The 15,872-nt window shown below is 36.4% G+C and overlaps 1 protein-coding gene across 4 annotated transcripts; it reads right to left on the bottom strand.

The window, feature by feature from the left end:
* Positions 1-8,051: 8,051 nt before the first annotated feature.
* LOC129902238 (OVARIAN TUMOR DOMAIN-containing deubiquitinating enzyme 6-like) lies at positions 8,052-15,657 on the bottom strand. Of its 4 annotated transcripts, none has more exons than XM_055977377.1 (9): positions 15,464-15,657; positions 13,741-14,714; positions 13,279-13,440; positions 10,519-10,596; positions 9,504-9,582; positions 9,237-9,382; positions 8,960-9,025; positions 8,695-8,869; positions 8,052-8,538 (listed from the first exon to the last, which is right to left on the bottom strand). In XM_055977377.1, the coding sequence occupies exons 2-9, from the start codon at positions 14,416-14,418 to the stop codon at positions 8,339-8,341; spliced, it is 1,584 nt and encodes a 527-aa protein (XP_055833352.1). In that variant the 5' UTR covers positions 14,419-14,714; positions 15,464-15,657; the 3' UTR covers positions 8,052-8,338. The 4 variants fall into 4 exon arrangements, with proteins under 4 accessions (XP_055833352.1, XP_055833353.1, XP_055833354.1 ...); XM_055977378.1 differs by having other exon boundaries at positions 13,741-14,579; XM_055977379.1 differs by having other exon boundaries at positions 13,741-14,569.
* Positions 15,658-15,872: the final 215 nt, after the last annotated feature.

The raw sequence follows: 15,872 nt of genomic DNA, 5'->3' as shown, positions 1-15,872 counted from the left end.
TGGTGAATTGGCTTCCGGTGGACTTATTTAAAAACCGTTATGGGACCCTCCGTAGCTACTCGATGGATCAGTGCGTATGGCTTCATAGCATTTAGGGGCCGTATAAGTGGAATTAGAAGATTTTGTCATTTTTGTGTGTGTTAGCCTATAAATATTTATGTGAACTCACTTTCGGTTGATTTTTCTCGAAAATAGTTATGGAAACCTTTATAGGTACCCGCGGGATCAGAACGTGCGACCTCGACACGATTCACGGTGCGTTCATAGCATTTAAGGGCCGCATAAGTGAAATTAGGTAATTTTATCATTTTTCGTGTGTGTTAGCTCATTAGTATTTTGGTGAACTGAATTTTGATTGATTTTTCTCGAAAATTGTTATAGGACCCTTATTAGGTGCTCGGGCCATTATTAATGTTTTTTAGAGCATGAATATTTTGGTGAATTAGCTTTCCGTGAATTTTTCTCAAAAATCATTATAGGACCCCCTGTAGGTACCCAGTAGAACAGTACGTTCTGCCTCAACCCGATCCACAATGCGTTCATTGCATTTAGGGGCCGCAGAAGTGGAATTAGGCGAATTACCATTTTTAATGTGTGTTTGCCCTTTAATATTTTTGTGAGCTGTCATCTGGTGGATTTTTCTCGAAGATCATTATGGGACCTGCGTAGGTTCCTGAGGATTGGTACATGCAACCTCAGCATGATACAAAGTGCATTTATAGCATTTAGGAGCCGCACAAATGGAATTAGATAATTTTGTTATTTTTTTCGTGTGGGTTAGCGCATGAATATTTTGGTGATCAAGTTTTTTGTGGATTTTTCTTGAAACCGTTGTGGGACCCTCTGTAGGTACCCAAGGGATCAGTATTTGAAGCCTCAACACGATACGCAACGCAATTTTTCCATTTTTTCGTATGCCTTAGCCATTAATATATTGGTAATCTAGCTTCCGGTGGATTTTTCTCAAAAATCATTATGGGAGCTTTCGTAGATACCCTTGGATTCGTACGTGCGGCCTCAGCACTATCCAGGGCTTTACCATAGCAGTTAGGTGCCGCACAATCCGAATTAGGCGATTTTGCCATTTTCAATGCGTGTTAGCCCATTAATATTTTGGTTAATTGGCTTCTAGAGAATATTTCTCGGACACCATTATGGGACCCTCCGTAGTTATCCAGGGGATAAGTACGTGCAACCTCGGTATGATACACGATGCATTCATAGCATTTCGGGGCAACACAAACAGAATTAGTTGATTTTACCATTTTCATGTATGTTAGCTCATGAATATTTTGGTGAACTGGCTTTCGGTGAATTTTTCTCCAAAAACCATCATGGAATACTTTGTAGGTAATTAGGGGATCAGTACATGCTGTCTCACCATGATCCACAGCGTGTTCATAGCATTTAGGGGCCATACAAACAGAATTAAGCGACTTTGCCATTTTTTTGTGTGTGTCAGCTTATAAATATATTTTGGTGAACTAGCTTCTGCTGAATATTTCTCGAAAATCATTATGGAGCCTATGTAGGTACCTGGGGGATCAGTACGTGCAATATCGACATGATACACGGTGCATTCTTAGCATTTGGGGCTGCATAAACGAAATTAGATGATTTTGCCATTTTTTCATGTGTGTTAGCTCGTGAATATTTTGATGAATAGGCTTCCTATGAATTTTTCTCGAAAACACTTATGGGACCCTCCGTAGGTACCTAGGGATCAGTACGCGAGGCCTCATCATTATCCATGGTGCGCTCTGCACAAGCAAAATTAGGCAATTTTGCCAAATATTTTGTGTGTGAGCATATGAACATTTTGGTCAATTGGCTTTCGATTGATTTTTCTCAAAAACCATTATGGGACCCTTCATATGTATCCAGGGGATCAGTAAATCCAACCTCGGCATGGTCCACCACGCGTTCATAGTATCTAAAGGCCTTACAAGCAAAATTAGGTGATTTTGCCATTTTTTGTTTGTATTAGCTCATGAATATTTTGGTGAATTGACTTTCAGTGGATTTTTCTCAGAAACCATTATGGGAACCTCCATAGCTACCCGAGATATAAGTATGTGAGACCTCAACACGATTCATGGTGCGTTCATAGCATTTAGGGCCTGTCAAGCGAAATTAGGCGATTTTGCTATTTTTAGAGTGTGTTAGCCTATGAATATTTTGATGAATTGGCTTTCGATGAATTTTTCTTGAAAATCGTTATGGGACCCTTCTTAGGCTCCCGGGGCATCAGTAAATGCGTCCTCTACGTGATCCAATGTGCGTTCATAGTGTTTAGGATCGCACAAGCGGAATTAGGCAATTTTGCGATTTTTTCTTGTGTGTTAGCCCATTAATATTTTATTGAATTGGCTTTCGATGGATTTTTCTGAAAAAACATTGTGGGACCCTTCATAGGTACTCGGGGATCAGTAGGTTTGACCTCGACACGATCCACGGAGCATTCATAACATTTAGGGGCTGCACAAGTGGAATTAGATGACTTTGCCTTTTTTTCGTGTGTGTTCTCGACTGAATATTTTATGTGAACTGACTTTCGGTGGATTTTTCTTAGAAACAGTTAAGGGACCATCTGTAGGTATCCGGGGATCAGTATGTGCCACCTCAGCAAGATCCACGGTGCGTTCATAGCATTTAGAGGTTGCACAAGCGGATTTTGGCAATTTTGCCATTTTTTCGTGTATGTTAGCCCATTAATATTTTGATAAATTGAATTTCAGTGGATTTTTTCTCAGAAACAGTAATGAAACCCTCCATAGGTATCTAGGGGATCCGTACGTGCGGCCTTGGCATAATCCACGGTGCGTTTATAGCATTTAGGGATCGCACAAGCGGAATTAGGTGATTTTTCTAGTTTTAGTGTGTGTTAGCCTATAAATATTTTGATGAAATATATTCTGGTGGATTTTTCTCCAAAATCATTGTGGTACCATCTGTAGGTGCCCGAGGGATCAATATGTATGACATCAGTAGGATTCAAGGATCATTCATAGCATTTAAGGGCCGCACAAGCGAAATTAGGCGATTTTACTAGTTTTTCGTGTGTATTAACCCTTGAATATTTTGGTGAATTGGCTTTTAAAGGATTTATCTTTAAAACTATTGTGGGACCCTCCGTAGGTATCCATGGGATCAATAGGTTAGGCCTCGCCACGATCCATAGAGCGTTCATAGAATTTAGCAGAATTAGCCAATTTTTTCATTTTTTCTTGTGCGTTAGCCATGAATATTTTGATGAACTAGCTTCCAGTGGATTTTCCTTGAAACTGTTATGGGACCTTCCATAGGTACTCGGGGATAAGTACGTGTGGCCTCGACATGTTTATATTATATTAGGATCGCACAAGCGAAATTAGTCTATTTTGCCATTTTTCGTAGGTGTTAGCTAATGAATATTTTTAGTAAATTGAATTCTAATGGACTTTTCTTGAAATCAATGTGGGACCCTTTGTAGGTACCTCGGGGATTAGTAGGTTTGGCCTCGGCACGATCCACAGAGCATTCATAGCATTTAGGGATCGGGTCGCATAAGCATAATTAGATGATTTTATTATTTTTTTTCTTGTGTTTTAGCATATGAATATTTTGGTGGTATAATTTTTGATCATTTTTTTTGAAACCTTTACAAGACCCTCCGAATGTACTCGAGGGAGCAGTATGTGTAGTATCGACAAGATCCACGACATACTTATAGCATTTAGGGGTTATTCAAGTGGAATTAAAAAAAGATAATCGAAAGTTATACCACAAAAATATTAATGGGCTAACACACACGATAAACGAGAAAATCACCTAATCTGAATTGAAATGCCTCTAAATGCTATGTATATGACGTGGATCATGGCGAGACTTCACGTATTGCTCCCGGGGTACTTACACAGGGTCCCATAGAGGTTTTTCAGAAAAATTGACTAAAAGTCATATCACCAAAAATATCATCGACTAACCAACACACTTGAAAAAAGAGAAAATAGTCTAATTCCGCTTTAGTAGCCCCTAAATACTATAAGTATATCATGGATCGTGTAGAGGCTATACATACTTCTCACCCGGGTACTTACAAAAGGTCCTGTAAAGGTTTTGAAAGAAGCCATATTACCTAGAAAATGCATGGGCTATCACACACGTAAAAATTAGAAAATATCTTAAATCCTTTTGAGTGACCCCTAAATACTATAAATATGCTATTGATCGTGCCAAGATTATACATACTGTTCATTCGGATACTTACGGAGGGTCTCATAAAGGTTTCACAAAAAAATTCACCAAAAGCCATACCACCAAAATATTAATAGGTTAACACATGAAAAATAAGAAAATCACCTATTATTCTCGAGCGGTCCATAATTGCTATAAATATATTGTGGATCGTGTCGAGGCTATACGTATTTTTCCCCTGGTACTTATAGAGGGTCCCGTAATGGTTTTGGAAAAAAATTGACCAAAAATCATATCACCAAAAAATCATGGGCTAAATCAAAAAAATGAGAAAAACATCTAATTCCACTTAAATGACCCCTAAATACTATAAATATGTCATAGATTGTGCTGAGGCCTATACGTACTGTTCCCCCGGGTACTTCTGAATAGTCCCGTAAAGGTTTCAAAAAAAATTGATCAGAAGCCACAACACCAAGATATTAATGGGTTAAAACACATGAAAAATGAGAAAATCGCCTAATTACGCTTAAATGACCCCTAAATGCTATAAATATATGCTAGATCTTGTTGAGTCTACACGTACTGATCCCCTGGATACTTCCGGAGGATCCTGTAAAGGTTTCAGAAAAAAATTGACCGAAGTCAAACCACAAAAATAATTATGGGCTAACACACATGAATAATGAGAAAATAACCTAATTTCGCTTTTGTTACCCCTAAATGCTATAAATATGTCATGGATTGGGCTGAGGCTACACGTATTGATCCCCCCGATACTTACAGAGGGTCTCGTAAAAGTTTAGCAAAAAAATTAACCAGAAGTCATACCACCAAAATATTAATGGGCTAACACATACGAAAAATGCAAAAAATCGCCAATTCCCCTTGAGTGGCCCCTAAATGCTATAAAATATGCCGTGGATTGTGCCAGATGCTACACGTGCTTCTCCCCAAGTACTTACATAAGATCCTGTAAATGTTTCGAATTTTTTTTTATCGGAAGTCATACCCAAAAATAATCACAAGCTAATACACATGAAAAATGAAAACAAATCACATAATTATGCTTGAGTTGCCCCTAAATGATATAAATTATATCTTGAATCGTGTCGAGGCTACATGAACCGCTCCTCCAGGTATTTACGGAGGGTCCAATAAAGGTTTCGCAAAAAAATAATTGAAAGTCATATCACCAAAAAAATAATGAGCTAACACACATGAAAAAAATTGCTTAATTCTATTTAAATGGCTCCTAAATGCTATAAATATATCGTGGACCGTGTCGAGTCGACGTACTGCTCCCTTAAGTATTTAGGAGATCCCGTAAAGTTTTCAAAAATAAATTGATCGAAAGTCATACCACCAAAATATTCATGGGATAACACACACGAAAAATGAGAAAGTCGCCTAATTCTGTTTGATTGGCCCCTAAATTTATAAATATGCCGAGGATACATGTACTGCTACTCGAGGTACTTACGGAGGTCCCATATAGGTTTCAAAAAAAAATCGAAAGCCATTACACCAAGAAAATCATGGGTTAACACATACAAAAAATGAGAAAATCGCCTAATTCTGTTTGAATAGCTCTTACATGCTATAAATATGTCGTGGATCATGTTAAGGCTATGTACTTCTCCCCCGGGTACCTACGAAGGTCACGTAAATGTTTAAAAAAAATTGATTGAAAGTCATATCACCAAAATATTAATGGGCTAACACACAAAAAGTGAAAAAATCGCATAATTCTGCTTGATTGACCCCTAAATATTATAAATATGTTATGAATTGTGTCGAAGATACATGTATTGCTCCCCTATGTACTTACACAGGGTCCAATCAAGGTTTCACCAAAAAATTGACCGAAAGTCATATCACCAAAACAATTATGGGCTAACACACACAAAAAATGAAAAAATCGCTTAATTCTACTTGAACGACCCCTAAATATAATAAATGTATCGTGGATTATGTCAAGAAAACACGTACTATTCTCCTGAGTACTTTCAGAGGGTTTCATAAAGATTTCGCAAAAAATTAATCGAAAATCATATTACATAAAAAAATTATATGCTAACACACGAAAAAAATGAGAAAATTATTAAATTTCTTTTGAGTAGGTCCCTAAAATGCTATAAATATACCGTGGATCGTGTCGAGGTTGCACGTACTTCTCCCAAGGTACTTACGGAGGATTCTGAAAAAGATTTTAAAAAAAATTAACCGAAAATCAAATCACCAATATTCATGAGCTAACTCACTCGAAAAATAAACAAATAGCCTATTGCACTTGAGTGACTCTTAAATACTATGAATATGTCGTGAATTGTACTGAGATTACACGTACTGCTCCCCCAAGTACTTACAGAGGGTCTCGTAAAGGTTAAGGAAAAAAATTGACCGACCACCAAAACATTCATGAGCTAAAAACATACACGAAAATGAGAAAACCGTCTGTTGCACTTGCATTGTCCGTAAATACTATAAATACGTCGTGAATTTTACTGAGGCTACATGTACTTCTCCCCCAAGCATTTGCGGTGGGTCCCATAAATGTTTTGAAAATAAAATTGACCGAAAATCATGTCACAAAAAAAATCATGGGCTAACACACATGAAAAATGAGAAAATCACATTATTCCACTTGAGTTGCCCCTAAATGCTATAAATATTCCATGGATCGTGTCGATGTTACACGTATTGTTCCCCTGAATGCTTACGGAAGCTCCTGTAAAAGTTTTGAATTTTTTTTAACCTGAAGTCAAACCACTAAAATATTCACGAGCTAATAGACAAAAAATGAGAAAATCTTCTGACTCCACTTGAGTACTCCTAAATGCTATAAATATGTAGTGGATCGTGTCGAAACTACACATAATACTCCTCTGAATACACGTACTGCTCTCCCGAATACTTATAGAATATCATTCACTAGGTAATTACGAGTGGTCCTAAATAATTAGGAGTTAATTTTTTTTTTGAAGAGCATATTAAAAAAATATTCATAGGCTAATACACACTAATAATTGTAAAAAATAATGAATTCATATTTCGTAACCAAGTAGCGTGAATCTTATAAAAGCTATGAATATTATTCAGTAGGTAATTACAGATGGTCCTACAAAATTAGGAGTCAAAAAGTTTCAGACAATCATATATTCAATATATTAATAGGCTAAATGCAAACGAAAAATTAAAAATGTCCTTGATTCATGTTTTTTGACCCCTAAACGCTAAAAAAAAATAGCGTGAATTCTACAAAAAAGTATGAATATCATTCAGTAGATTATTATGGATGATCCTATAAAATTTGGAGACAAAAAGTTTCGGCAGTCATATTTACAAAAATATTCATAGCGTAATAAAACATAAAAAACTTTTAAAAAATTCTGAATTTTCATTTCGTGACACATAAACACTAAAAAGGAAGTGTTGATCCTACAAAAGATATGAATATTATTCACTAGATAATTATGGATGATCCTACGAAATTTGAAGACAATTATTTTTACAAAATATTAATTGGCTAATAATACACATGAAAAGCTTGAAAAAACAAATTAAATTCATATTTCATGAACCCTATATGCTAAAAAAGTGGTGTGGATCGAAACTATGGATATCATAAACTAGGTAATTACAGCTAGTCAAAAAGTCCAAACAATAATATTGACAATATATTCACAAGGCTAAAAACCACACCCTTCAAATGCATCCCTTGCATGAACGCAAGATGTTTTGTGCACCAAACTGTTAAATATCGTATTTAACGTATATCTGATATCTATACATATCACTCTAATCGCATATGTGAAATAAATTGAAAAGAACCAAAAACAGATTTGGTAAATTCAATCATCACATAGGCAAGGTACCATAAAGATGTATATATTCCAGAAAGGTTTTAAATAGAGAAAACAACCTTTATCTGTAGAACACTGCTAAACAGAGATTATTCGAAGATGCAAGCGTTCAACAGTCCCTACTACCAGAAGTAGAAGCAGAGAAGAAATCAAGCTCTAATGCTAACCTGAAGCACACCAGTGGTAGATTTAAGGCTGAAAACAACACATTCGAGGTTTCAGAGACGATACATGCATTCTAGTACTAGAGAGAAACAAGAAACTATTATCTCATTACACGTCGTTTTTGGTTTTCATCATTCAGTTGCTTTTCCTTTACGTCTGCTGCTATTGCTGGTTTCGATGAGATAACATACCATGGAATCCACATCGTCCCCGAATACGCTATAAGCCTCTATTACTCGTGCATAGCTAAATCCCATCGACAGCATAATCTCGATGCAGTCGCTAAGGACCTCTCGACTGCCTTCTTGTCGTGTGTCACTTCCTGATGACCCTGTGATTCAAACAGAACAACTAAACAGGATCAAAGATAGTTGAACGTCTTTTAACCAAAGCAATAGTTGATTTTATATCTATAGAAGAACAAACAAACTAGTCTGTGTATTGTTCGTGAAGGCTAAATCCCCATTGAATGCCAGCTCGAACTTACTAGCTCCCGACGATGATGGTTCAGCACTAGAAGTTGAAGATTCTCGACAACCAAGCTGCTGTCTGAACTTGTCATTGGCAACATACTCGGCCCTAGAAGCTTCCATTACCATGCGTTCAATCTCCTTTTCAGTGAGCTCAAGATCCGAATAAAAGCATCCTTCAGCCAGAAGTGCCTGAATTGAACCAATTAATATAAGATGAAACAATATGAATGCCTGGTTTGTCAAAAGAGATTCAAATCAAAATGAATTTAAGGCGCTTACGTTATCAATTTGCTGATCCTGTTGAGCTTTTATTGCTGCTTTGACCTGATCCTTATCGACATTCCTCTATACAATAAAGAAAAAAAGATAAGGAGATCATAAATGGAACCAGAGCTACTACATGCTTTAAAAGATTAATCTACAAAGTTGGTAAAAAATAGCATCACCCACATAACTCGACACCCAAGAGCTGTAGGCACACAGCCAATGAAGTTTATCCAGTTACGACAGCTATAGAAAGTCAACATCATGTCTGTTTGTAGATTAGAAATTTTACCCCTTGCAGAGAGCTAAACCCAAGGCCAGCACCAACAGTTAGTCGATGTGGATCAACAAGGGAGTTGTAATGATTTCCATGATGAAAACTGAGTCGAACAGGAGGGCTGTCGGTATTATAACTTCCATGGAATGTATTGATTGGTTCTGCATTAGTGAATTCCAGAAATTAAATTCAGGCAGCACAAATATAGAAATCCACAGAGGCTGGTCCAGTAGCCATAAAATCATTACTGGTGCTAAAAAGGAATAACAAAAGAAAGGTTACCTGTGCTATAGGAATATATATGAATAGGGCGATTATACATTTCAGATAAAGCTTGAATCTCCACATTGTTTCCATAAACCTACCAAGCCAATAATGAGAATATTAGTCTGATAGCCACATGACAAGGATAAAGGAAGGAACAAAGACAGACACGCCACAACATATATGCCAAATAGACAAGCAAAAGGGAGCTATAAAGACGATCTACACGAGCTCTTGAAAGAAATTGATATCTGTAGTTGATTTAAGCTATTTAACTTCTCCAACTTCCAGCCGGAATCTCATTTTTTTGGTTTGTTTATTAAGGAAAAGAAGTAACAGGTGTGTAAATTATTGCATGCCATACTCGAACGGCAACCAGAACTTCTTTATAATAAATGAATGGAGAGATTAAAAGGATAGTCAAGAAACACAAATTTAAGAACATAAATGGTTAAACAACAAGGAAAAAACTCAGTACAGTATTACACTTTCCCCCCTGCCCCTAACAATTTCTCCCGCAGATGGAGAAATGTACACCAACTGTAAGTGCCCCCCACCCTCAAAAAAGAGAGAAAAATAAACAAAAAATACAAAAAAAAGGGAATTCAAGATACCATATTACCATATTAGATTAAACATAAAACATGCAAATAGTTAACAGTAAACATGGATATTAGAACATCCATTCAACAACAGTACACTTTAACAGTTTGAAGATATTCAACAAACTTCTTAAGAAAAGTGAATTCACACTGAAGCAACCAATTTTTTTCTCGCTCACCAAATGATCAATCCTTGATTAATTTTTATTTTCACATGTTGCAAACTTGCACTTCACCTGGTTGCAGGAGTACTTTCTTATCTGTATAATCTGGAAAAATGCATAAACTTGCTGGCTAAACCAGCGAATTATCTCAAAGACCATACAGAGGATAATCCTTTTCAATGCATAACAAATGCTTTAAAAATTGTACCAGTCTGACAGAATCAATAAATAAGACAGGGAATACTAGTGAACTACAACGTGACTTGCCTTGTCTCTCCTTTTTCTCTTGCAATAGGAAGTGAAACCTTCGGTTATGAACTGAGAGAAGTGGTCTCTTTCCCGCTCCTATTACAAAGAAGCACATTGAGAAATAAATAATGAGAGGAGTGGTAAAGGTTTTGCAGAAAGATAGTGATGATTATGAGAACTCATATCAACCTTCCAAACATTGAAAATACTCCTAGTAGATAAAACCTAAGTGACACCAGCCACAACGTACACATGGATGCCTGTACAGACGTTAGTGTTCTTATATTCTCTAGCTTAAGGACTTGGATGACAAGGGAACACGAGACACCAATTGATGAGGTATCAGAGGGAAGTCTACTTAGATTATATTTTTGAGAAAGGACTGCCATACCATACCGACTTAGATTCTCAAGAAGCAGACAAGATGAACTGAAAAACCAAAGTAAGAACTAATACACACATACCTATAAACCTGCTCCCAATTCCCACCCTCCCCAGAAAACCTTACTTAACCCACGAAACATTAGTAGCTGTATTTTGTCTAGTTAAATTACACAAACATGAGGGCACTAAGCCAGAAGGTAAATTTACCCAAGGATGTGTAGCAGGGTATTGTTGCAAGGAAACAAGAAATTGCTGAGAAAAACCAGGGTGATTATTACTTCTAAATAAAAGCAATGTAATTGCTGCAAACCTTACAAAGTATAACATCTTCTGAGAGCTAAGCATCATTGATTTCAGGGAATGCTAGAGGTAAATAATCAAAGAAAGCATGCTACCTGAAGATAACGGTAGCTCTTTCGCCAAATAACAGAATTTATTTGTATAGACATCCAGGAATTTTGATGTGCTACAAATTTCATTGATGTTTGGAAAAAACAAACCCCCAATAACATAAATATACTTATGATAACGTTGACATTACAAATCAGACAAACTCATTTCTAATGTCTTTATTGTCACCTATGCCCAGTAAACATACAACAACAACAAAATAAGCATCGTTCACATTATCCAACTCTTGTATTCTATGGGATGAAATTTTTCTCTTCATTGAGTTACAAACGTTATTTTCTTATGGGAGACATGGGTGTATTTTGTATGAAAGGAGAATATTTTCCAGAAAATGATTCTCATATGGTTATTTTCCTTAACAGCTATCTCAACTCTTAACTTCTTGTCACTGCCCCAATCAATACTTACAAATAACCAACAATGGGTGGGAAGTACTGCATTGGTTTGATCTTCAATGGTTGATGCCAGGCACAATCGGGGAAGTATTGTTTAGCTGGACCTATAGAGGCGGAAGAAGAGACGTAGGGCTTGGGATATTGCTCCACTAGCACTTATGTGGACTGTTTGGAGAGAGAGAGAGAGAACTCGAAAAGCTTTCCAGAGTATCGAGAAGGATTATGTATTATTTTCTTTTGGCTCACCCATCGGATCCCCATAGGTATAGAAGATTGGATGCTTTTTGTAGAAGAAAATCTTATCTTTTTGTAAGATTTTTTACCTTTTTGTATACTTGTATGTGGGTGTCTTATGCCCTTTATTTATATAATATTATTACTTGATAAAAAAATTATAATCAATTTATAATACTGAAAATATTCATAAGAGCACTATCCGAATTGCTAAAAATATTATCTACCTTTCATAAATGTTCTTTCCAAAATATATTATCTCCTTTTTTCTGGATAACTTACATGTATATCAACTAACAAGCTATGAAATCCTGACACTATATGACAATGCAGCTCAATATAAGCATTGCGCCAGGGAGGAAATCAAAAAGTTATTAATGAGAGTAATAGATTGGATTGTACAAAAATACCTCAACTAACAATCTGCACAAACCCTGTTAGACGTTTTAGATCCAATGCATAGATAGAATGGATTTACTTTCTTTGTTGTCTTTTTTGCTGGGATGCAACCCACCGTGGTCTTTGTGTTGTTTTTGTTCATTTATAATACTACTTACCTTTTCAAATAGAAAAATATCTGTGTGAACCATAGAAATAATAATAGGGAAGTCATCTTCAGCTCTGAATTCGACGGATCGCACTAATGCCAGTGTGGGAAGGTGAGGCACTAAGCCCGCCACATTTCTGTGTTCTCTTTATACAGAAAACATCTACTTATTCTTCTTCTTCTTCTTCTTCTCCTTCTTCTTCTTCTTCTTCTTCTTCTTCTTCTTCTTCTTCTTCTTCTTCTTTTATAACAGGTTACAGCAGACTCATATGCCAGTAAAAATAGAGAACTTTTAATATTATCATTGTTATTTTTTTTATGAAGTATTATCATTGTTATCGTTATTACGAGTACTTATATATATTTAACTTGTTTTTCACTTCTACTATCTTTTTTGTATGATGATGACATGAGTTGAGCTCAGATGAGGAAACATGATTACTGAGGATTCATTATAGACGACCCCAACTTGTTTAGGATTGAGGCCTAGTTGTTGTTGTAGGTTTCAAAAGATATCTACTTTTTTTATTCTGTCCCTTATTATTTATTATATCCTGGCCTGTCATCCTGTAGTCCCTCAATTTGTTAACCACGAAAATCAGCAACAGGAGAACTAACAGAACTGAGGTTATCCTAATGGTAAAAGCAAAATTCTTATACACATGTCAGCTTTCCTCCTAGTAATGCTGAAAGAAACTAGAATCAAGCGAATAGATATTTTCAATCTAGCAAGGAAAGAAAGAAAGTAGTAGTAGAATAGAATGTTGTTACGTGATCTCATAAGTGACCCCTCGGTAGAAAGATTACCATGTAGTCAATGCACATTTGCCTGACCAAATCATAAGCTTCAGAATCACCATATACTTGGTCAGCAACAGCACGGAAAAGGCAATTCCCATCTTCCAACATTTTCTTAACTTCTAAGCCTTTGGCTCGTCTTAAGTCCATTTCAAACTGCCGCTCTCTCTCCTAATACAAAGGAAACATGTTAGCTTGCAAATTTGGATATGTTGAAACCCTTACTCATCCTAAAATAGCTTTAACTTTAGAAGCACAAGACACAGTGGCTTCTTCACCTAAGGCTACATAGTGAGAGCAGAATTTCCACTTTCTAGCCAGCTTACTCAAACTTGTCGATTCGGAAAAATGATCACCAACTGATAGAATACATAAGTAAAGAAACAAAGTTGATGCTTATTCCCAATGACCAATGACAGGGGCATAAATTATCCATAATCTACTTTTAATTGAAACAGTTGCGGAACATACCACATCATCATATGAGGATCCAAAGTTAGGGTTCTGCTCATCAGCACTATTATAACCTTCACTTTCACAGTGTGACCGTGGAGAGGATGGCCTGGATCCAGCAGGTGAAGTCCTAGTTGAGACAGTAGATCGCCCAGCAGTTCCCCTAGATGATCCTATCCGGATAGCATGTGAACTACCCGTCAGAAATCTTCTAGGACTTGAGTTTAATGAAGCAGGTTTCGGGGGTGGGACAGGAGGTGGAGGTGGACATGAACTACGTGAAACCCTCTGAACTGAACTTTCCTCATTTTCCTTTTCCACGACTCCTAAACCATCAAATTCCCTTGTCAAGTCCTCACTGTCAAAACCACCATCTTTCTTCTCGTTGTCAGCAATCTTTTCCTCATTGTTGCTTTGTTCGCTGCCCAAAATTTCCAACGATTCACCATCATCCTTATAGTTTGAAGAAGCAACGGAGGACTCTTCTAAAGCAACCTGTTCTTGTATTTCTTCCACGAATTCATCATCTTTCAAAGCTGATAATACCTGACTACTACTAGACGCCTGTGACTGGGTTGGAGCTGAAGAAGAAGAAGACGAAGACGAAGCAGGGAGCGAAGTTGATGACCTGTTCTGATTTGAGGATGAAGACGATGAAGCTCCAGCAGAACCGCGCTGAACCAGTATCCGAGTCATTTGGTGTAGTTTTCTTCAACCGAAATTAGAGAAATAAAGCCCCTGCTTTGAATTTATCACGCTTCCTGGCCTTTGGGGCAGTCACACCAATACCTTGGCTGAATGCTTTGTCCCAGCAGCTCACTTTTGTCTTATACTCACGAACTAATTTCTGCATTCCCCTAAAAATTCTCATGAGATCTTGACCTCCAATAATCTTATTTTGAAACAAGAAAAACCCCTTTTTTTTCCTAAAGCCACTTGAAATTACCCAAAAGCAAAGCCCCAAATACAAAGTTCACCTCCACTAGTCAAAACTGCAATAAAAGACCATCAAATCACCACAAAAAACAAAGAAAAAAACACAGTTACACCAAAACAAAAGGGTGAGGGCGCGGGAATCACCCAATTCGCTTCACTTAACCACAAGAACATTCTGAAATATCAAAACCAAAGTTCAACAAGAGAATCTAAGGTTTCATCATATATCTACTCCATTAAACCATGCTAGCTTCAAAAAAATCAAGAAATTCAACCCAGAAAGCCACACAGTTTTTTTTTTATTTTTTATAAAGGTAACATAGAAAGCCACACAGTTATGCCCAAAAAAGGAGAGAAAATGACCCATTACACTCCACTCAACCACAAGAATATTATGAAACACCTAAACCAAAGTTCAAAAAGAGAATCTAAGGTTTCATCATATAGCTAATAATACATTACTAAACCTCTAATAAGCCATGCTAGCTTCAAAAAATCAAGAAATTAAGGAGAGAAAAAAAACCAGAAAGCCACACAAAAATCAAAATGTCTAGAGTCATACACACAAGAGATCATCAAAATTCACAGGGCAATCAAATAAAGACAAACTCCAATTCTTGAAAAATTAGAAACTTTACCACAAAGATATCAAAGTCGGATATCAAGAATCAATCTTTCAAGCTAATTACCAAACCCCACAAACAGAATCAATAAAATATTGATAAAACACATCTCAATATGCAAAAAAAGCAAAAAATAAAAAAAAATCAGAACGATATAGCTGACCAAGTTGGATACAACTTACTTGATTTTAGAATCACCAGCAACCAAGAACCTGCTAGTAGAAGTTAGCTAGGGTTTATTGCATGAGGATTCCGAGCAAATGGGTACAAATAAACTTCGAGGTAAAGGAAGTACATACGTATGCATATACGTCATACGTGTACGTATAGAGAGAGAAAACTGGTTTTCTGGAGAGAGACAGATGAGGTAAGTGGAAAAAATGGGAGGCTGAGTTTTTTACTCAAAAAATTATATATATCCAATATTTTTTTTTAAAAAAAAAATGAATTTAGCCAGAAGAATTGCACCAACATAGTAATAATACTTGTAAAGTTTTTAAAAACTTGAATTATGACTAATGATATTCAAGATTTTAATGTATAAGAAATAATTTTTGACATGTATATATTATAATTTTTATATGTTCAATT

Source organism: Solanum dulcamara, chromosome 9 (genome assembly GCF_947179165.1).
Source record: "Solanum dulcamara chromosome 9, daSolDulc1.2, whole genome shotgun sequence".
NCBI lineage: Eukaryota > Viridiplantae > Streptophyta > Magnoliopsida > Solanales > Solanaceae > Solanum > Solanum dulcamara.
The sequence above is the reverse complement of the archived record's forward strand: the minus strand, read 5'-3'. Positions and strand labels throughout refer to the sequence as shown.

What these genes read in the sequence shown, in the direction of transcription:
- LOC129902238 (XM_055977377.1), bottom strand. Translation starts at nt 14,418, where the DNA reads ATGACTCGGATACTGGTTCAGCGCGGTTCTGCTGGAGCTTCATCGTCT. An exon ending in GATCCTCATATGATGATGTG is followed by an intron (nt 13,441 to 13,740) that starts GTATGTTCCGCA and finishes CCTTTGTATTAG; the next exon opens with GAGAGAGAGCGGCAGTTTGA. An exon ending in AGAGAAAAAGGAGAGACAAG is followed by an intron (nt 9,583 to 10,518) that starts GCAAGTCACGTT and finishes TTGGCTTGGTAG; the next exon opens with GTTTATGGAAACAATGTGGA.